This window comes from Bufo bufo, chromosome 4 (assembly GCF_905171765.1).
Source record: "Bufo bufo chromosome 4, aBufBuf1.1, whole genome shotgun sequence".
NCBI lineage: Eukaryota > Metazoa > Chordata > Amphibia > Anura > Bufonidae > Bufo > Bufo bufo.
Window position 1 is genome coordinate 13,997,292 of NC_053392.1, and position 23,901 is coordinate 14,021,192.

The following is a 23,901-nucleotide window of genomic DNA, read 5'->3' on the forward strand; positions in this document are numbered from 1 at the left end:
AAATATATTGAAGAGAATAGGGCCCAATACTGACCGCTGAGGTACTCCACTAGTGACAGTGACCCAATCTGAGTGTGTACCGTTAATAACCACCCTCTGTTTTCTATCCCTCAGCCAGTTACTTACCCACATACAGACGTTTTCTCCCAGTCCGAGCATTCTCATTTTATATACTAACCTTTTATGCGGTACAGTGTCAAATGCTTTGGAGAAGTCCAGATATACGACATCCATTGATTCGCCGCTGTCAAGTCTAGAACTTACCTCCTCATAGAAACTGATTAAATTAGTTTGACATGACCGATCCCTCACGAAGCCATGCTGATATGGCGTTATTTGCTTATTTCCGTTGAGATGCTCTAATATAGCATCTCTCAGAAAACCTTCAAACAGTTTACCCACAACAGATGTTAAACTTACCGGCCTATAGTTTCCAGGCTCTGTTTTTGGCCCCTTTTTGAATATTGGCACCACATATGCCACGCGCCAATCCTGTGGGACATTCCCTGTCAGTATAGAGTCTGCAAATATCAGAAATAAGGGTCTGGCTATGACATTACTTAATTCCCTTAGGATACGGGGGTGTATGCCATCTGGTCCTGGTGATTTGTCTATTTTAATCTTTTTAAGACGCCGCTGTACTTCTTCCTTGGTCAGACAGGACACTTTTAATGGGGAATTTATTTTTGCATTCTGCATGTCATCTGACAATTTATTTTCCTCAGTGAATACATTGGAGAAAAAAATATTTAACAGCTTTGCTTTCTCCTCGTCGCTCTCTGCGACTCCCCCCTCATTACTCTTTAAAGGGCCAACACCTTCAGCTTTATACTTTTTAACATTTATATAATTGAAGAACATTTTAGGGTTAGTTTTACTCTCTTTGGCAATTAATCTCTCGGTCTCTAGTTTGGCCGCTTTTATTTGTTTTTTACATGTTCTATTTTTTTCCTTATAGTTTTTCAGTGCTTCCGTGCAACCCTCCTGTTTTAGTGTTTTATATGCTTTCTTTTTGTCATTTATTGCTTTCTTTACAGTTCTGTTTATCCACATTGGTTTCTTTTTGTTCCTTAACCTTTTATTCCCATATGGTATGTACCTCTCACAATGAGTTTTTAGGATGTTTTTAAAGATATCCCATTTTGTGTCTGTATTTTTATTTTTGAGGACTTTGTCCCAGTTAGTTTGGCCTATGGCCTCTCTTAGTTGGCTAAATTTAGCTTTTTTGAAGTTTGGTATTTTTGTTCCTCCCTGTAGAAACGCTCTTTTGAATGATAATTGGAAGGTTATTACTTTATGGTCACTATTTCCCAGGTGTCCCCCGACCTGCACGTCTGTTGTTCTGTCAGGTCTATTGGTTAGTACTAAGTCCAGTATGGCCGTCCCTCTAGTCGGGTCCTGAACCAGTTGGGAGAGGTAATTGTCTTTGGTTATAGCCACGAACCTGTTTCCCTTATGAGATATACAAGTTTCAGTTTCCCAGTCTATATCTGGGTAGTTGAAGTCCCCCATAATAACCACCTCATTATGATTTGCCGCCTCGTCTATCTCGTTTAGTAGTAGATTTTCTGTGGACTCTGGTATATTAGGTGGTTTATAGTAAACTCCTATTAGTAATTTATTGTTGTTTTTAGCTCCATGTATCTCTACCCACAGTGACTCCACATGTTCATGTCCCTCACTTATATCTTCTCGGACTGTGGGCTTTAGACAGGACTTTACATAAAGGCAGACCCCTCCCCCTCTCCGGTTTTGACGATCCTTTCTAAACAGACTGTAACCTTGTACATTAACCGCCCAGTCATAGCTATCATCCAGCCGTGTCTCAGTTATTCCCACTGTCATAGCTATCATCCAGCCATGTCTCAGTTATTCCCACTGTCATAGCTATCATCCAGCCGTGTCTCAGTTATTCCCACTGTCATAGCTATCATCCAGCCGTGTCTCAGTTATTCCCACTATGTCATAGCTATCATCCAGCCATGTCTCAGTTATTCCCACTGTCATAGCTATCATCCAGCCATGTCTCAGTTATTCCCACTGTCATAGCTATCATCCAGCCGTGTCTCAGTTATTCCCACTGTCATAGCTATCATCCAGCCGTGTCTCAGTTATTCCCACTGTCATAGCTATCATCCAGCCATGTCTCAGTTATTCCCACTATATCATAGTCCTCCTCACACATCACTAATTCCAGTTCCCCAGTTTTATTAGTCAGGCTTCTGGCATTAGTATACATACATTTGAGAGGTTTATGTATATTTTTTACCCTACACCTTTCCTTCTGAATTGTTCTAGTCCCTCCTTCCATTCCTCCCCCATTCTTATTACCTGCCCCCGGTCTCTATCTGCACTATCTTCCCCTCCTATAACGTAATTACCCTCCCCCCCAGTCCCTAGTTTAAACACTCCTCCAACCTTCTAGCCATCTTTCTCTCTCCCCAGCACAGCTGCCCCTTCCCCATTGAGGTGCAGCCCGTCCCTACGATAGAGCCTGTAGCCAATAGAGAAGTCGCCCAGTTCTCCAGGAACCCAAACCCCTCCTTCCTACACCAGTTCTTGAGCCACTTGTTAATCTCCCTAATCTCCCGCTGCCTTTCTTGTGTGGCCCGTGGTACAGGCAGTATTTCGGAAAATACTACCTTTGAGGTCCTTGCCCTCAGCTTTTGACCTAAATCCCAGCATTTTTTTTCAGGACAGATCTTGGCACTAATGCCAGAAACAAGCTGGATCCCTGCTAATCCGGTAGTATTCGGTGATGCTGGATACAATGTCTTTCAGCAGCCTGTTTCCCTGCTGGAACAGCCTCCTGGAAGAATTTACCGCTAGTGTGAAACTAACCTGACACAGATCCTTGTTGTCTCCACTGCTCCCAGTACAGATTCTTATGGTCTCTACAGATCCACTGATCCTGGTACAGATCCTCTATGCAGGGCCAGTCCCCTGCTTCACTGCTGCTGAACAGCAAACCACTGACAGACAGGACCTAGTCAGGACTCCAGTCCCTGGTTCAGGAGTCCCTGCTCCGACTCTATATATGGCTGTGTCCATATATGGAGTCAGTGCTATGAACATGAAGGGGGTACACCCAAGCATTGTCCATATGCTGAGGACACCCTGTGTATTCAAGTCTTATTTAGCTCCTTTTTTTGAAACTTTTCTAGAGACCGTTTATAGAGCTCAATGTGAAACTGTTGCAGAAAAACCTCAGAGTAGTTTGTCATGTATTAGGTATTCATATACAGCAGAAGTATTATTTTATATTTTTTTAGTAATGGTACAAAAATAAATACGTAATTACTAAAAAAAATATAAAATGATACCTCTGATATATATGAATGTACAATACATGGAAAACTACTACTGAGGTTTTTAGCCATAATATATTTTCAGCAGTTTAACGTTGAGCTCTATAGCTCAGTGGTTAAGGTTCTTGCCTTTAAAATAGATGGCTGTGAGTTCAAATCCCAGTAGAAACATTTTAAAAAATAGAGGCTAAATTAAACTTAAATACACAGGGTGTCCCCAAGAGTGAAAAGTTTGACTTTATTGAAAAATAAAATAGAGCAAAACGTAAATTATGATTAACCCCTTCCCGCATCCTCACGTACATGTACATGAGCAAATGTGGCTCCTTGCTGCATCCTCACGTGCATGTACGTGATGGGATCGGGCGGGTGCAGGAGCTGCACCCGCCCGATCTGCAGCACGGGCCCGGCTGTTACTGATAACCGGGCCCCTGCTGCATCCGCCAGCATCGCTGTGTGGTGATGCCGGCGGATTAACCATTTCACGTGCGGCAGTCAGCGCTGACCGCGGCACGTGCGGGGTATACAGAGGGAGGGGCTCCCTCTGACTCCATCGCCCCCCTATGCTGCGCTGGCAGGGGGTCGATGGTTGCCATGGCAGCCCCGATGCCTTACACAGGCATCGGAGCTGCCAGCCTACGGAAGCCAAGGAAATCCAGCCTGAGCACTGGGTCTCCTAGGCAACTCTCAGTGGTGAAGTCCCAAAGTGGGACAAATATAAAAAGTAAAGGGAAAAAAAAAGTGTTTTTGTTATAATAAAAAAATGTAAGTTTCAAGTAAAAATAAAAATGTCCTTTTTCCAAAATAAAGTAAAAAATTTTTGTAAAAAAAAAAAAGAAAGAAAAGAAAAGTAGACATATTACATATCGCCGCGTTCGTATAGACTGGCTCTATAAAAACATCACATGATCTAACCCCTGAGGTAAACACTGTCAAAAAATAAAAACTGTGCTAAAAAAAACATTTTTTTGTCACCTTACATCACTAAAAGTTCAACGCCAAACGATCAAAAGGGCTTTTCACCACCAAAATAGTATCAATCTAACAGTCACATCATCCCGCCAAAAAATTAGCCCCTACCTAAAACAATCGCCCAAAAAATATAAAAAAATATGGCTTTCAGACTATGAAGACACTAAAACATGATTTTTTTTGTTTCAAAAATATTAATGTATAAAACTTTAATAAAAGTTGACATATTAGGTATTGCCACGTCCGTAATGACCTGCTCTATAAAAATATCACATGAGTTAACCCCTCGGGTGAACACTGTAAAAAAATAAAAACTGTGGTAAAAAAGCAATTTTTTGTCACCTTACAACACAAAAAGTGTAATACCAAGCGATCAAAAAGTCATACGCACCCCAAAATCATACCAATCAATCCGTCATCTCATCCCGCCAAAAATGAGACCCTACCTAAGGCAAACGCCCAAAAAATAAAAAAACCTATGGCTCTCAGAATATGGAGACACTAAAACATGATTTTCTTTGTTTTAAAAATGCTGTTATTGTGTAAAACTTTAATAAATAAAAAAAGTATACATATTTGTCATCTTACATCACAAAAAGTGTAATACCAAGCGATCAAATGTAATACACACTCCAAAATTGTACCAATAAAACCGTCATCTCATCCTGCAAAAAATGAGACCCTACATAAGACATTCGCCCAAAAAGTAAATAAAACTACGGCTTTCAAAAATGCTTTGTTATGTAAAACTGAAATAAACAACCAAAACAAGTAGTCATATTTGGTATTGTCGCGTCCGTGACAACCTGCTCTATAAAAATAGATCATGATCTAACCTGTCAGATGAAAATTGTAAATAACAAAAAATAAAAACGGTGCCAAAACAGCTATTTTTTGTTACCTTGCCTCACAAAAAGTGTAATATAGAGCAACCAAAAATCATATGTACCCTAAAATAGTACCAACAATACTGCCAACTTATTCCGTAGTTTCCAAAATGGGGTAATTTTTTGTAGTTTCTACTCTAGGGGTGCATCAGGGGGGCTTCAAATGGGACATGGCCCCCCAAAAACCATGTGGAGTTCCTTTCCTTCTGCGCCCTGCCGTCTGCCCGTACAGCAGTTTACGATCATAAATGGGGTGTTTCTGTAATCTACAGAATCAGGGTAATAAATATTGAGTTTTGTTTGGGTGTTAACCCTTGCTTTGTTACTGGAAAAAATAGATTAAAATGGAAAATCTGCCAAAAATGTGAAATTCTGAAATTTCATCTCCATTTTCCTTTAATTCTTGTGGAACACCTAAAGGGTTAACAAAGTTTGTAAAATCTGTTTTGAATACCTTGAGGGGTGTAGTTTCTAAAATGGGGTCATTTTTGGGTGGTTTCTATTATGCAAGCTTTATAAAAGATTTGCTTCTAAACTTCTAAGCCTTCTAACGTCCCCAAAAATTAAAATGGCATTCGCAAAATGATCCAAACATGAAGTAGACATATGGGGAATGAAAATTAATAACTATTTTTGGAGGTATTACTATGTATTATAGAAGTAGAGAAATTAAAATTTGGAAATTTGCTAATTTTTCCTAATTTTTGGTAAATTTGGTATTTTTTTTATAAATAAAAATGTCATTTTTTGACTCAATTTTACTACTGTCATGAAGTACAATATGTGACGAGAAAACAGTCTCAGAACGGCCTAGATAAGTCAAAGCGTTTTAAAGTTATTACCACATAAAGTGACACTGATCAGATTTGCTAAAAATGGCCTGGGCAGGAAGGTAAAAACTAGCTTGGTCTTGAAGGGGTTAAATAACACCTGTGTTAATCCACGTCAACCTTTTTAACTTGACGTGGATTTTTTGTTGGGAAAGGTGTCAACCGTGATAGCACCCCCGCTCAGGACCAGGCCCACTCACTGCAGCAAACCCCGTCAGTCAGTGCTGTAAACGTCAGAACTCAAATTCTTTTTATCGTGATATTCTGACCCCCATAACTTTTTATAGTTATGTCTACGGAGATGTGTGGGGGCTCAGTTTTTGTAGGCAGTGCAGCACGCCAGACCTGCAGGGTATAGCGACAGGGAGGTCACGGTACGGGCAATCGAGGGTTACTCACCTTTCTGAGGAGAACCCTGGGCAGGCATGCGGCAATGAAGGAGAGGCAGACACTAGTTCCTCTGGGGCACACTCGGGATGTAGAGACCAGGCCTGATGGTATGTGAGGTATCCTGGATGTTGTAGGTGTTTAGAGTGCCTGAGGCAAGGTCCCTTTAAGGTTCATGACGCCAGTGCCTGTAACGGTGGCACACCGATTTATAGGAGGATTAATAGAGTACGCAGTTGGTAAACCAAACGTTGCTTTACTTGGTGGAAAAACAGTCCAACTTTGTACAGACAGTTACAGTAGACGGTAATGCAGTCCCTTGAACAATACTTCACAAGCAGGTTGTCTTTCCATATAATGGCAAGTATAAATCATGCATGATACTTGGAGGGTATACAACTAATACTTTGCAGTGCTTGGTAGGGAAGCTGCAGGTTTCTCCCAGGAGGTCCATTCCTACTACTGGGGTGTCTCCACTGAGCTAAGCCTAGCCTCAGGAGCTTCAGGTCGACTAAGTGACTCCTCTAGTCCCCTGGAATACACTAACTCTCCCCTGTCTGGGCCTACCTATATATAACCAGGGCTCTCTAGCTCCCTCTAACGCCTGGGAGGCTAAACTGCATCCTGACAGGCCTGACACCCAGCTAACACAGGGGAATACAACACATGGCAGTAAATGCAATAAACACATTAACCCTTGTGTAGTGCCCACCTTTACCTAGTGGGACACTACATCAGGCAGAGACACACAGCATTATAAATCAGTGTACTGCCCGACACTCCTGCAAGTCCAGAACGGAGGATCATGCTCATAAACGGAGCATGATCCCGCAATGGACACCCCAGTATATCCGGTCTCTGCAGAGCATTACACCCTAGTATATCCGGTCTCTGCAGAGCATTACACCCTAGTATATCCAGTCTTTGCAGAGCCAGTACACTAAGAGTTAAAATTTCCTTCACAGAAGTCTGTTCTCATCTCTCCACCGCTGAGCTCCGCCCCTCCTGATCACATGACAGTGACAACATCCCAGGTCCTTCAGCACTACTTCTCTCCACTGCTGAGCTCCACCCCCTGCAATGATCACATGACAGTGACATCATCCCAGGTCCTTCAGCACTACTTCTCTCCACTGCTGAGCTCCGCCCCCTGCACTGATCACATGACGGTGACGTCATCCCAGGTCCTTCAGCTCTTGCAGTGCAGCAGATACAGAGCAGGTCCTGGTCGGTAGTCACTGCTGTGGTGTCTGGAGCCTCTTCTTCTCTCTGGTATCAGCCATTTCTCCAGAATCCCCCTTTATCCCTGGTGCTGGGGGCTCTGAGAAGCGGGGTCTCTCCAGGAGCAGTAAGTGCGGTTCTGGATCTCACTAATGCTCTTGTCCCTGGAGGATTTCCAGCCTCTCCTCTCCTCATAAAGGCGCCTGCAGTACTAGAAGCCTCCAGCTCCTCCAGGTCTCTCTTCTTCTCCTGAATGACCACCAAGGATGGACAGGAAGGAGATCAGCAGAAGAATATTAGACTTCACCTTGGAGATCATCTCCCTGCTGAGCGGAGAGGTAAACTTTTCTAGATTTCTCTCCTCTTTATTGTATTCTGTAAAAAGTCAGACATTGGGAAGGAGAATCCATCATAGGAAGTGATAGGAAGAGTCCAGGGTCCTGGAGAACGGCCTCCAGACCTTCCAAGTGATGGAGAACCTGAAGATCAGCCACCAGTATGGTCAGTGATGGATCATGGAGACCAATAGTCATGTTGTAGAAGCCATGAGGAGGTAAGTAGGCACGTTGTACCCAGGAGGAGAGGAAGCAGAGGAGGAGATGGCCGGAGTGTGGCCTGGAGGGAGGATTTCTACCACTAGTCTGACATCTAGATGATACTGGACTATAACAAGGAGGCCTTCACTACATCTAGATGAAAGAAGGTTTCTCCACCAACATAGAAGAGGAGTCTTTACTGTAAGAGCAGTGAGACTATGGAGCTCTCTGCCAGAGGAAGGCGTCATGGGGGATTCTCTAGAAGAGTCCAGAAGGGGCCTGGAGGTCTGGAGGGTAATAATATCCCAGCTTCTAGTGACTAGATTACTGGAGATGGGGCCATGATCCAGGGAGGGATTCTGAGTGCAGATCTGGAGTCAGGAAGGAATTTCTTTCCCTAAGTGTCTCTCTCCATCCACAGGATTACACCATAGTGAAGAAGACATCGGGGGGGACTCCCATCCTCCATGAGTCAGAAGGGTGGAGCAGGACCCCCATCACAGAGCCTCCTCCCCTGATACATGAGCAGAAGATCCTAGAGCTCACCCACAAGATGATGGAGCTGCTGACTGGAGAGGTGACACTGCTGGGAATGCTGGGAAATTCTCCAGTAACAGCACTGGAGGGTCTGGGTGATGACGGTGTCATTGTGTTGTCAGGTTCCTGTAAGGTGTCAGGATGTGGCGGTCTATTTCTCCATGGAGGAGTGGGAGTACGTAGAAGGACACCAGGATCTGTACAAGGAGGCCATGATGGAGGTTCCCCGACCTCTGACATCACCAGGTAAGAAGAGACGAGGTGAGAAGAGGCCGTGTTAGAGCCTCAGTCCGGTCATGTGCAGTGTGTACACGCGTGTAATGACATGTGATGTAGGAGCTCCACATGTTATCTACCTCTGATGGAAGGCTCAGACGTGGTGTGAACACATCCTTATTCCAGTAGTTCTCCTCCCTTCATGTCTGGGATCCTCTAGTCACTCCACAAGCAGAGAAGACACAAGGTGCTATGTGTGACCGGAGGAGAAGGTGGGATCACCGGGCTCTTCTCTCTCCTCCTCCAGTCTGATGGTCCTGTCAGAGCGGACATGTGTCTTCTAGCAGTAGATGTACGGCCCGGAGTGTTCAGGCTGCGGAGGCTCCACAATATGTCATGGGCTCCGCTTTCTCCTACTCTAAGTATCTGCTCCAGGATACATAGGGGGGTGACAGACGTCCCCGATCAGCGGCCGATCCCTGAGCTCCACACACACACGTTTCTCGCTTTACTGTACTGCTGCATTAGGGTGTGTTCACACATGGCAGGTTTGTTGTAGAGGTTTCCGCACCTGAAGTCCGTCCTGTGTATCAGAATGTGGATGTTCCTGCAGCAGGGGATGGATGGATTTATTTTCTGCACTTATATAGCGCTGACGTATGGATGTGCTGGACGGCATTACACACACTAGGGTTGTTGCGATACCAAAATTTTGATTCGATTTTGATACCACGCGGAAAAAATAAAACACCAAAAAAAGCCGCGTGTATTCTACATTTTATGGAACGTCCGGCCCATAATAGAACAGTCCGATCCTATTTTTTGGGGGGACATGGTGACTATTTTTCTGTTACGGTGCTCACCGCATAGGAGATTTTTTTTATATTTTAGTAGTACGGACTTTTCGGGCGTGGCGATATGTTTATTTATTTACTGTTTATATATTTTATATGTAAAATTGGGAAAAGGGGGTGATTTATACTTAATATTTTGGTGTTTGTTTGTTTGTTTTTTACAGTTTATTTAATACCTATTTCCCCCCTTAGGGGCCAGAACCTGGGATCTTTCATCCCTTGTCCCATTCACCCTGATAGAGCTCTGTTAGGGTGACGGACCTCACACTGTCCCGGCTGCCCTGTGTATAGTGCACACAGCAGCAGGGAGGTTACCATGGCAGCCAGGGCTTCAGTAGCATCCTGGCTGCCATGGTAACCGATCGGAGCCCCAGGATTACACTGCTGGGGCTCCGATCAGAAGCTGCCACTGCCACCAATGAGGAGGAGGGGACCCTGTGGCCACTGCCACCAATGATTTTAATACTGGGGGGGCGCACTGCGCCACTAATTACTCTAATACTAGGCAGGGGGGCGCACTGCGCCACCAATGATAATTAACGTCTAATACAGATACAGGAGGCGGGTGCCGGCGGCAGAATCACATAGCCTGCACCGACCTCTGTGACAGGGCGCTGCGATCCGCGGAAGTTAACCCTTCAGGTGCTGCACCTAGCTCCCTGTCACATCGGTTGGGTGCAGGCTATGTGATTCTGCCGCTGGCACCCGTCTCCTGTATCTGTATTAGACATTAATTATCATTGGTGGCGCAGTGCGTCCGCCCCTCTCTCTTCTTATTGTTAGCGGTGGCACAGGGGGAGGGAGAGAGTGACTCCTCCACTGTGCTGCGGAGGGAACATGGCGCGCTGACAGGAGCGCGCTCATGTTCTGTGATACTGGGCTGCGCAGTAATTCTCTGCTGTCTCTGTCTGTAATTCTCAGCTGTCTCTGTCTGTAATTCTCGGCTGTCTCTGTCTGTAATTCTCGGCTGTCTCTGTCTGTAATTCTCGGCTGTCTCTGTCTGTAATTCTCGGCTGTCTCTGTCTGTACTTCTCAGCTGTCTCTGAGGTGCTGGGTGGAGAGGAGCTGCTGTCATGTCTGCCCATAGACTGCACATGGAGACAGGAGCTTCTGCTCATAGGCAGCAGTAATAATGGAAACCTCCCAGCTTTTGAGAAGAAGTTAGAGGAGGATTATGTGCAGCGCGTGAAGCAAATGTTTCCTGCTCGAGGCCACGGCTCTAACTTCGCCCAAAACATAACTAAGCACCTGATCCCACCCAGTCCGCTAAATGCCACCCACATAGTAATTATTCTCCCATTACCCCTTTATGCCACCACACAGTAGTTATGCCAGCATTGTGCCCCATTCACAGTAGTTATACCCAGATATGTGCCCCTCATGGTAGTTATACACAGATATTTGCCCTTCATAGTAGTTATGCCCAGATATGTGCCCCTCATAGTAACAATGCCCAGATATGTGCCCCTCACAGTAGCTATGCCCAGATATGTGCCCCTCACAGTAGCTATGCCCAGATATGTTCCCCTCACAGTAGCTATGCCCAGATATGTGCCCCTCACAGTAGCTATGCCCAGATATGTTCCCCTCACAGTAGCTATGCCCAGATATGTGCCCCTCACAGTAGCTATGCCCAGATATGTGCCCCTCACAGTAGCTATTAGGGATCGACCGATTATCGGTTTGGCCGATATTATCGGCCGATATTGAGGATTTTGAACGTTATCGGTATCGGCATCTATTTTGCCGATATACCGATAACGTATTGGGAACACAGAACGCGCTGCTCTCAGCGCTCTCTGTGTTCCCTCCGCAGCACAGGGGAGAAGGAAGCAGTGTCTCCTCCCCCTGTGCTGCCGCTGCCGCCAATGAGAGGAGGGAGGACAAGAGGAGGGGAGGGGCTGTGGCCGCTGCGCCACCAATGAAGATAAGCCTCTCATTCATTCATATACAGGAGGCGGGAGCTGGCTGCAGAATCACATAGCCGGCTCCCGACCTCTATGAGCAATAGCTGCGGTCCGCGGTAGTTAACTCCTCAGGTGCCGCGGATCGCAGCTACCGCTGATAGAGGTCGGGAGCCGGCTATGTGATTCTGCAGCCAGCTCCCGCCTCCTGTATATGAATGATCGAGAGACTTATCTTCATTGGTGGCGCAGTGCGCCCCCCCAATATTAATCATTGGTGGCGCAGTGCGCCCCCCACCCCCATCCCAATCCCGGCCAATAGTAAAAACATTGGTGGCGCAGTGCTCCCCCCCCCACCCAGTATTAATCATTGGTGGCAGTGGCCACAGGATCCCCTCTTCCCTGCTCCTCCAATCGGAGCCCCAGCTGTGTAAGCCTGGGGCTCCGATCGGTTACCATGGCAGCCAGGACGCTATTGAAGCCCTGGCTGCCATGTTCAGCTCCATGCTGCTGTGTGCACAGAGCACAGAGCAGCAGGGACAGTGTGAGATCCTATTCACCCTGATAGAGATCTATCAGGGGGAATAGGACAAGGGTTCTAGTCCCTAAGGGGGTTAAAAGTTAGTAAAAAAAAAAACACAAAAATATTAAGTATAAATGAAAAAGATTTATAAAAAAAAAATACACATTAACAATAAACAAAAAAAAATACACATTAACAATAAACATATTAATTTTCAGCAGATTTGTGTAGGAATTTTTTTTTTCTCAAAAATGAAAATTCCCAGAATATCGGTATAAATTATCGGCTATCGGCCTGAAAGTTCACAAATTATCGGTATCGGCCCTAAAAAATCTATATCGGTCGATCCCTAGTAGCTATGCCCAGATATGTGCCCCCTCACAGTATATATGCCCAAATATGTGCCCACTTACAGTAGTTATACCCAGATATGTGCCCCTTCACAGTAGCGATGACTAGATATGTGCCCCTCATGGTAGTTATACCCAGATATTTGCCCTTCTTAGTAGTTATGCCCAGATATGTGCCCCTCATAGTAACAATGCCCAGATATGTGCCCCCTCATACTAGTTATGCCCAGATATGTGCCCCTCACAGTAGTTATTGCCAAATATGTGCCCCCTCACAGTAGCTATGCCCAGATATGTGCCCCCTCACAGTAGCTATGCCCATATATGTGCCCACTCACAGTAGTTATGCTCAGATATGTGCCCCCTCACAGTAGCAATGCCCAGATATGTGCCCCCTCACAGTAGCAATGCCCAGATATGTGCCCCCTCACAGTAGCAATGCCCAGATATGTGCCCCCTCACAGTAGCAATGCCCAGATATGTGCCCCCTCACAGTAGCAATGCCCAGATGTGCCCCCTCACAGTAGCAATGCCCAGATGTGCCCCCTCACAGTAGCAATGCCCAGATGTGCCCCCTCACAGTAGCTATGCCCAGATATGTGCCCCCTCACAGTAGCAATGCCCAGATATGTGCCCCCTCACAGTAGCAATGCCCAGATATGTGCCCCCTCACAGTAGCTATACCCAGATATGTGCCCCCTCACAGTAGCTATGCCCAGATATGTGCCCCTCACAGTAGCTATGGCCAGATATGTGCCCCCTCACAGTAGCTATGGCCAGATATGTGCCCCCTCACAGTAGCTATGGCCAGATATGTGCCCCCTCACAGTAGCTATGGCCAGATATGTGCCCCCTCACAGTAGCTATGCCCAGATATGTGCCCCCTCACAGTAGCTATGCCCAGATGTGTGCCCCCTCACAGTAATATGCCCAGATGTGTGCCCCCTCACAGTAATATGCCCAGGATTGTGACCCCCTTCACGGGCAGTAAAAATAATATACTCCATATACTCACCTCGTTCCCCAGACTGTGCTGCTGGCCGCCCGCCGCCTGCCCAGACCTGCAGTGTGGAGCACAGACAGGGGGTTTCTGTCACCAGGTTATTGTCAGGTGATGCTCTGCACCGGACATGGGCAGCACTGAAGTAAGTAGTTGGCGCACAGTGGCAGTGTCCACAGCATCCTATACTATCATACAGCTGGCACTCTGCTGGGATCAGAGTTTAGCCTCTTAGATGCTGCTGTCAGTGCTTATCACACCATCCTATACTATCATACAGCTGGCACTCTGCTGTCACTGCTGGGATCCGAGTTTAGCCTCTTAGATGCTGCTGTCAGCGCTGATCACACCATCGTATACTATCATACTGCTGGGATCAGAGTTTAGCCTCTTAGATGCTGCTGTCAGTGCTGATCACAGCATTGAAATGGTTAGAATGAGGGAGGAAGCTGCGTCTCTCACCCCATCATGAGATCATGTGGAGCCAAGAGGTTAGTTGACTTCTCAATAGTCATCTGAAGAGGCCCTGCCAATCTAAAAGGAGAGGGAGGGGCCGGCAGAGGAAGCAGGAGGAGGCACAGAGTGCCATGGACCACCCTCAGTGCACTGAACCGCTCATTCGCATGTAGATGAAATCTTCATTATCTCCAGACTGACACAACGGATCGCTAAGTGAACGGTGTCATTACATTCAGCTGAGCAAGTCCTGCGAGGCCTTGTGAGATCCACAGAAGACACAGTATCTAGCAATTCGTAAAATTTTTATTTAATTCATGGAAACAAATAAGATTAAAAACACTTACTTAGGCAATGTCTATGATCGGCAGCATCACCGATCATGGACATTCAACCCCTCAGATGCCGTGGTCAGTTGAGTCCATTGAATCTGAGCAGTCGAGATCAAGGGAGCCTTTGGGTAGGCCAAAGTAGGCCAAAGCCAGAAGTGGATTCACCAGGAAAGAGAAGTATAAATTCTTCCTTTCATATTTCTGATTCCTTTCAAATCCACTTTTGACTTTGGAAAAACTGCGGGCAGATCTGCCTAAAAACCTCTTCCAAAATACTCTGTGTGGCCGTAGCCGTTCCTGTGGCAGATAAGAACATAGCTAATCTACCATAGACTGCAATGTTAATTCTTGGAGTCCATGGGAGAAGAGATCAGACAATCACATGTTCAAGTCCCCTATGGGGACGTTAAAAATAAATAAATAAAAGATAAATGTAAATCGCACCCTTCCCGATATTAAAAATAAATAAACAAAAAAACACTGTGTGGTAACAATATATGATGCGCCAAAAATATAAAACAAAAAAACCACAGTTAGTACTGTGGAATAGGGAAGCGCAAATCCAGCAAGAAAGGTAGTATTAATACACAAAGAGGTAAAGTATACCAATATAGCGGTGGGTGAATGTACCCGGGCGCTGCGGGCGGGCTCTGATACTGGTAATTATATGGAAGAAGAAAAATGCACTTAAAGCAGGTTGGAGGGTAGAGGTCACTCCACCATTTTATTGCTAAAAGCTACAAAGAAAGTTATTTAACAGACTTGATGCAAACGAGATTCAAAGGAAATGATATGGTTCCTTCAGAAGGAAAAGTCCCTTATATCCACACAGGATTCCTCAGGATTGTGTCCAGTGAGAAATATAATAGGGGACGCCTTCTTGGTATTGAGAGTCCACAAAGTATAAATGAACCAGAGGACGCTCCTCTCATGCTGACTCCGCTCTGGGTGTTTCATCTTTTTCACTTTTCTATCATGCTGCTTTCTCCCCTCTACCTGAAGTTCTATGAACTTCAGCTATAACCTGAGCGAGCTGATAATCCACCTTCACCTCTGCCTCCCTGTTCTCAGAATGGGACAATTTGGTTATTAAAGTGGTTCTCCATTTTAGTAATGACATTTCTTACCTGCCTAGAGTACCTCAAATACCTTATTGGCACATATGCCTGTTTTTCATGTCAGAATTTTCCCTCTCCTTTCTTTTTAGTATCACTGCATCTTGGCAGGATGTTTACATGCAGAACTTCCTGTTGTCATCAGCTTCCTGTTGGGTTTCCGAACCAAACCCAGCATGCTTTGCTCTGTAATGTTTCATAGGACTTGCTCTACGTGATGCACTCTTCGATCTGCAGTAATCACACCCCCTACATCTCCCCTCTCCATGTCAGCCAAGTGGAGCAAGCCCTGTGAAATATTAAAGATCAAACGCATGCTGGACTTGGTTAAAAAACTCAGCAGGAAGTTCTGCATGTAAACATCCTGCCCAGATGAGCTGATACGGAGGACAGGGGAAGGAAATCTCTGACATGAAAAACAGGTATATGGGGCAAAAATTTGCAATGTTTAGGGTATTCTAAGCAGATTAAAAAAAATGTCATTATGAAACTGAAGAACCCCTTTCAGGCCCAAAATGGGCTGGACTCTAAGGGGTTAAGTTATTGTATTAAAGTCATGCCCAATTGGTATTGAACGGCCTAATGTGCTGGCAGAGGACAGACCTGATTGTCAGAGAAGGTTGTGGTTTTTAGATTTCTGAATGTTCTCAGGTCGGTTTATGTAATAGAAGTGATCAGTGAGTGTAGAGCAGAGTCCTGGACTTTATCACCCATCCATTATAAAGTGTTATATAGAGATTTATAAGGGAGGAGTCGCACAGGCAAGTTTTTAGTTGTTTTTTTTTACCCAAAGCAAGGAGTGGATTTAAATTGAAAAGGGAATATAAAGGAAGGACTTGTACTACTTCTTTTTGTCTTATTCAAAAACTGCATGTGTGCTTCCAGCTTAGTAGAAAGGTTATAAATGTGTGTGGTTTGGATAAAAAAACTTTTTTTTTTTATCTTAACAGAAATTCCTAGAAAGAACTCTGAGGGCATGTTATCTCCAGATTATAAAGTAGAAGATGACGATATCAGGCCGCGCTCTTCAGAAGAAAACCTCCCAACCTTATCACTAGATTATAAAGTAGAAGATGACGATATCAGGCCGCGCTCTTCAGAAGAAAACCTCCCAACCTTATCACTAGATTATAAAGTAGAAGATGACGATATCAGGCCGCGCTCTTCAGAAGAAAACCTCCCAACCTTATCACTAGATTATAAAGTAGCAGATGACGATATCAGGCCGCGCTCTTCAGGAGAGAACATCATAAACTTATCACTAAATTCTGAAGTAGAAGATGAAGATATCAGGCCGTGCACTTCAGAAGAAAACCTCCCAACCTTATCACTAAATTATGAAGTAGAAGATGAAGATATCAGGCCGTGCACTTCAGAAGAGAATGTCATAAACTTATCACTAGATTATGAAGTAGTAGATGAAGATATCAGGCAGCGTTCTTCAGGAGAGAACCTAATCACTTGTAATGTACATCTAGGACTTCACAGTACAGACCTATCGTACGATTCCCCTAATCACGAGGAACCTTCTCCTGACCAAGCACAGATTATTACCTCAAATCTATATCTATCAAATAATTCTAATAATGAGGAACCTTTTCCTGACCAATCACAGATGACCACATATACCCTGGGGGGTAAAAGGCATCAGTGTGGGGAATGTGGAAAACTGTATACAAACCTCTCAAATCTATATAAACACAGAAGAATTCACACAGGAGAGAGGCCATATTCATGCTCAGAATGTGGGAAATGTTTTATTACTAAAAACATGCTCGAGGTCCATCAGAGAAGTCACACAGGAGAAAAACCATATTTATGTTCCGAATGTGGAAAAGGTTTTATTACTAAAGACAACCTCAGAATTCATCAGAGAATTCACACAGGAGAGAAGCCATATTCATGTTCAGAATGTGGGAAATGTTTTACAGATAAATCAGGTCTTGTCAAGCATCGGCGACATCACACCGGAGAGAAGCCGTATTCCTGTTCTGAATGTGGGAAATGTTTTACAGATAAAGCAAGTCTTCTTAGACATCAGAGAATTCACACAGGAGAAAAGCCGTATTCATGCTCAGAATGTGGAATATGTTTTATGTATGAATCACAAGTTGTGAGGCATGAGAGAATCCACACAGTAGAGAAGCCGTATTCATGCTCAGAATGTGGGGAAAATTTTATTACTAAAAACCAGCTCAAGGTTCATCAGAGATGTCACACAGGGGAGAAACCAACATGAATCCACGACATGTATCTTCCAACAGTTTAATAAACCATACAATCCTAATGCTGGACATTTAGTACCAACTCTAACACTATATTGCTAAGACAATCCTAGCGAAGAACAACAAGCCACATATCCCCAGAGGCTCTGCATTTTGATAACCATCTGAATCATTCTGACTTACTCAAACCGCAAGCCTAGAAACCCACCTGACACCTCGAGCACAGGGGTGCACCTAGACTTTCTGTTGCCTGATATGAAAACTGAAACGGCACCCCCCGCCAATGCCAATTTCTTAACCCAACCCCTTTGCCACAATGAAATCGCTCATTGCCGATGGCCCTTTCGCTGCCCCCCTATTGCCTCACCTGGCCTCATCGGTGGTGCACCCCTACTCTAGCATACCTGCTTTTCAGGCAGGAGGCTTTAGTTGCCTGGAAGATACATACTCTATGGAATCCACAACCAAAGGTCGCAGTACAAGCTATCTCTGACCACTTTTCTGGAAAGATATCAAGCTATAAAGGCCAAACATCAGCAGTACAAGGCAGGTTCGATCACAGCGCACCATGCACTCCAGCTAAATTAGGGATATCCACTAGTATACCAAAGGCATGTGCATCTGTACTCCACCCCTGGACCTACTACACCATCTACTAGTAACGGACAGAACAGTAATCTAGATATGGCCAATTTCACTATACAACCCACGTCTCATCCCTCCTAGAAACCCCCGAAGTCCCTGATTCTTATTGACGACACAGATAAGGACATAGAAACTTCAGTCCCCTTTTTATAAAGTGGAACCTAAGCAAACGGGAAATGAAATCACTCCTAGATCTAAATGAGAATACGAAAATCGGGCCGCAGGTAACGGAGACAAATATATGATCCGACGCAAACTATTAGAGGAGCGCTCCATCTAATGCATTCCCCAGTAGTCTAACTAAGAAGTAATAAGTCAAAGGCTATGGACACCTTTGGGGGCATTTGCTATGATTGCATTTTAATCATTTTGGGCTAAAAATCTTTTTTCCAATTGATCTTTATTAAAAATGATCAGCCCTTTCTGAGAAACAAGAATGAGTCTGCAAACTGTGACATTTGTTTTCTTTGAATTCCGTCAGCTGACAGCTCATGTGTACCTCTGATCTGACTGCTCGTGTGTACCTCTGATCTGACTGCTCGTGTGTACCTCTGATCTGACCGCTCATGTGTACCTCTGATCTGACCGCTCGTGTGTACCTCTGATCTGACCGCTCGTGTGTACCTCTGTTCTGACCGCTCGTGTGTACCTCTGATCTGACAGCTCAAGTGTACTTGAAATAGGAACTTTTGAGAGCGAAATGGGAACTTTTGAGAGGGAAAGGATCTGGTCTGATGTGTGACATTGCAAAGAAGCTCTGATTTAGAGTGGTTGATAGACTGCCTCGAGACTGCGGAGAAAAATTCTGTGACGGACCGCCTAGTACCCTGACTGGGTACCTCCGTCAGAAAACAGCTCCGCTGGAACCCGCATTCCAGTGTCCTAAGCCCAAACCTGCCTAATAATTGGACAGAGCCAATATATGAGGACAGAAAGCTAAACTCCTCAATCAGCCAACACCAATGTTGAAGAGTAAATCAAGAACTGACTTTATTGAAGACCAACTCAGTATATATACAGTTCAAGAAGTCTAACAACATAACTCAATCAAACATGAACAGCATGCAAACAGACATCCCCTCCCCAGTATCTTAATAAAAGAATAGGGAGAGAGGAGACACGTGATGGGATTATCTCCTGAGTGTATCATAGGGTGATCTACTCCTCTACACCGGAGTTGGCTACTTCTTAATCCCATCACTAACACAATAGAACAAAGGGACAAATAAACTAACACATTCATTGGGAGTCTCAGTGCAGAGGTAACACTTTTTGTGTTGCTGGATTCACACCCTGCACCTTTAATGGGCAATAGGAAAGAGGTGGCCTATAAACTCCACACATAAATCAGTGTTAATAGTTCTGAGGGGGGTCTCCATAGTTCTGGGTCCATAGTCTGTAGGAAGGATGCTAGCCCTCAGGGTCTCCAGCAGCCCCAGTGACGGTTCAGTCCATCACAGATTCCAACACCTTTAACAGGACGGGAAGTGACATGATGGGTTAAGTGAGGGGGAGAAGGAGGTCATCAGAAAAAAGGTTCAACTTCTCAGTATTACCCACAGAAAGACCAGCAATGTTGGGGTGAGATCCATTATAAATAAGAAGGGGCTCCATTGCAATGCCAAATAAAGCAGGGGACAACCCTGAGGAGCACCATGTTGGATCTGAATAGGTGAGAAATGGGTAGCAGGGAGTTTCAGATAGATGAGTTTCAAGATCCCCTGATGCCCATAGCACCCAGAATGTGCGAGAGATAGTCCCATGACACGGTGTCGAAGACCTTTTCAATATCAAGATCTAAAACCGCTAGTGGACAAGGGACTTATTACCAGCATAAACTAAGTTCTAAATTTTTCGAATGTTATCTGGAGCTTTCGTACCTGGTATGAAGCCAACTTGATCTTCATAAATTAGATCCGGTAAGAACCTGTTAAGTCGTCGAGGCAGAATAGAGGTAAAGCGATGGAGTCCTTTGATGGGCCTGAACCAACCTAGAAAGTTTAGCTTCCAACCCACTCTGAGTAAAGTCCTGTTCCTTCTCGTGTTGGGATGCTATTCCTATAATTTTCCCCCGCATGAAATCTTTATGAGTCAGCCAAACTAACATGGGGTCTACCTCAGGGGTGGCATTCTCTGTGAAAAAGGTCAACAGCTCAGAGTGGAACTGATCGTGTAAAATGGGACGAATTAAAAGAGACTTGTTCAATCTCCAGGAGAACGGTATAGAGCCCGGTCTCGAAAAGGCAAACTCCATCAAGGCTACATCATGATCAGACCATGGGGACACAATGTGCCCAACGTAGAGGCCAAGATCATACCAATGCGGGTCTGTAGCTGATGGACTGGAGAGTAATATAACTCCTCTGGGGCCATCATGTTCTCTCCACGTGTCCGCCACGGAGAGGGATTCAAAGGCATGTATGTAGAAGAGAAACATCTAGTGTTCGGCGGTGGAGATATTTCAGATGAGAAGTCGGGGTGAAGTGGGACTCCTGCAGACAGGCGACATCGGGCGCGTGTTTTAGGGAGGTGGAGAACGCCATTTTGCGTTTCTGCGGGGAGTTAAACCCCTTTACATTGTGAGTTACCATCGTACACCTAATTGAGTAAGGGTCCATTCAGACGCGGACCGCAAAACACTGACACCACACATCACCGGCACTATATAGAGGAGCTGCGGACAAGAATAGGACATGTTCTATTTTTTTGCGGAGCCGCGGACCGGAAATGCGGATGCGGACAGAACACTGTGTGCTGTCCGCATCTTTTCCAACCCCATTGAAAATGAATGGGTCCACATCTGCGGAACGGATCCAGACCATTCATAAGGACGTGTGAATGGACCCTAACACTGAAAGCTGTATGGGTCCGGGAAGGCACCCAACGTCGCCATCTGCAGGAGCCTCCGAGCAAATACAACCCACAAATGACCAGCGGTAACCAACAAACCAAAAGAAAAACCAGTGTCAGAACAACGTAAGAGAAGCACAAACATGGTGCTCGTCAGCACACATAACCAGGTGGAGAAAAGAGGCCAAGCCTGGCAGTCTACAAGATATGGGCCAAACGAAGAGGGGCCGAGGGCCTTACAACCAGCTCCACCTCAAGGAGCCCTAAGGCAGGAGCCAACATGAAAGTCTATCACTCCGTATCCCTGTAACTGGTAGGGGAAGGATCCAAACAAGAAAAACAGTAGTAAAAAAAGAAAAAAAAAACACTTGCACTATACACACACACATCATATACAGTATACACTACACACACACACATCATATACAGTATACACTACACACACCATATACAGTATACACTACACACACACACATCATATACAGTATACACTACACACCATATACAGTATACACTACACACATACACATCATATACAGTATACACTACACACCATATACAGTATACACTACACACACACACATCATATACAGTATACACTACACACACACATCATATACAGTATACACTACACACACACACATCATATACAGTATACACTACACACCATATACAGTATACACTACACACATACACATCATATACAGTATACACTACACACCATATACAGTATACACTACACACACACACACACATCATATACAGTATACACTACACACACACACATCATATACAGTATACACTACACACCATATACAGTATACACTACACACACACCATATACAGTATACACTACACACACACATCATATACAGTATACACTACACACACACATCATATACAGTATACACTACACACCATATACAGTATACACTATACACACACCATATACAGTATACACTACACACACACCATATACAGTATACACTACACACACACCATATACTGTATACACTACACACACACCATATACTGTATACACTACACACACACCATATACTGTATACACTACACACACACACACATCATATACAGTATACACTACACACACACACATCATATACAGTATACACTACACATCATATACAGTATACACTACACACACACATCATATACAGTATACACTACACACACACATCATATACAGTATACACTACACACCATATACAGTATACACTACACACACCATATACAGTATACACTACACACACACCATATACAGTATACACTACACACACACCATATACTGTATACACTACACACACACCATATACTGTATACACTACACACACACCATATACTGTATACACTATACACACACCATATACAGTATACACTACACACACACCATATACAGTATACACTACACACACACCATATACTGTATACACTACACACACACCATATACTGTATACACTATACACACACCATATACTGTATACACTATACACACACCATATACAGTATACACTATACACACACCATATACAGTATACACTACACACCATATACAGTATACACTACACACACACACCATATACAGTATACACTACACACTATATACACTACACACACACACACCATATACAGTATACACTACACACACACCATATACAGTATACACTACACACCATATACAGTATACACATACCATATACAGTATACACTACACACACCATATACGGTATACACTACACACACCGTATACAGTATACACTACACACACCGTATACACTATACACACACCATATACAGTATACACTACACACACCATATACAGTATACACTACACACACACCATATACAGTATACACTACACACACACCATATACAGTATACACTACACACACACCATATACAGTATACACTACACACACCATATACTGTATACACTACACACACACCATATACAGTATACACTACACACCATATACTGTATACACTACACACCATATACTATATACACTACACACACACCATATACTGTATACACTACACACTATATACACTACACACACACACCATATACAGTATACACTACACACACACCATATACAGTATACACTACACACACCATATACAGTATACACTACACACCATATACAGTATACACTACACACCATATACTATATACACTACACACACACACCATATACAGTATACACTACACACACACCATATACAGTATACACTACACACACACCATATACAGTATACACTACACACACATCATATACAGTATACACTACACACACCATATACAGTATACACTGCGTGCAGAATTATTAGGCAAATGAGTATTTTGACCACATCATCCTCTTTATGCATGTTGTCTTACTCCAAGCTGTATAGGCTCGAAAGCCTACTACCAATTAAGCATATTAGGTGATGTGCATCTCTGTAATGAGAAGGGGTGTGGTCTAATGACATCAACACCCTATATTAGGTGTGCATAATTATTAGGCAACTTCCTTTCCTTTGGCAAAATGGGTCAAAAGAAGGACTTGACAGGCTCAGAAAAGTCAAAAATAGTGAGATATCTTGCAGAGGGATGCAGCACTCTTAAAATTGCAAAGCTTCTGAAGCGTGATCATCGAACAATCAAACGTTTCATTCAAAATAGTCAACAGGGTCGCAGGAAGCGTGTGGAAAAACCAAGGCGCAAAATAACTGCCCATGAACTGAGAAAAGT

The 23,901-nt window shown here is 44.2% G+C and overlaps 1 protein-coding gene across 1 annotated transcript in view; it reads left to right on the forward strand.

The window, feature by feature from the left end:
* The window catches only part of LOC120998343 (oocyte zinc finger protein XlCOF7.1-like), a 58,340-nt gene extending 39,814 nt beyond the window's left edge, over positions 1–18,526 (forward strand). Inside the window, exon 4 of the mRNA XM_040429008.1 lies at positions 16,379–18,526. Coding sequence (XP_040284942.1) covers positions 16,379–17,667 — 1,289 coding nt within the window. The 3' untranslated portion in view covers positions 17,668–18,526. The remainder of the gene's footprint in view (positions 1–16,378) is intronic.
* Positions 18,527–23,901: the final 5,375 nt, after the last annotated feature.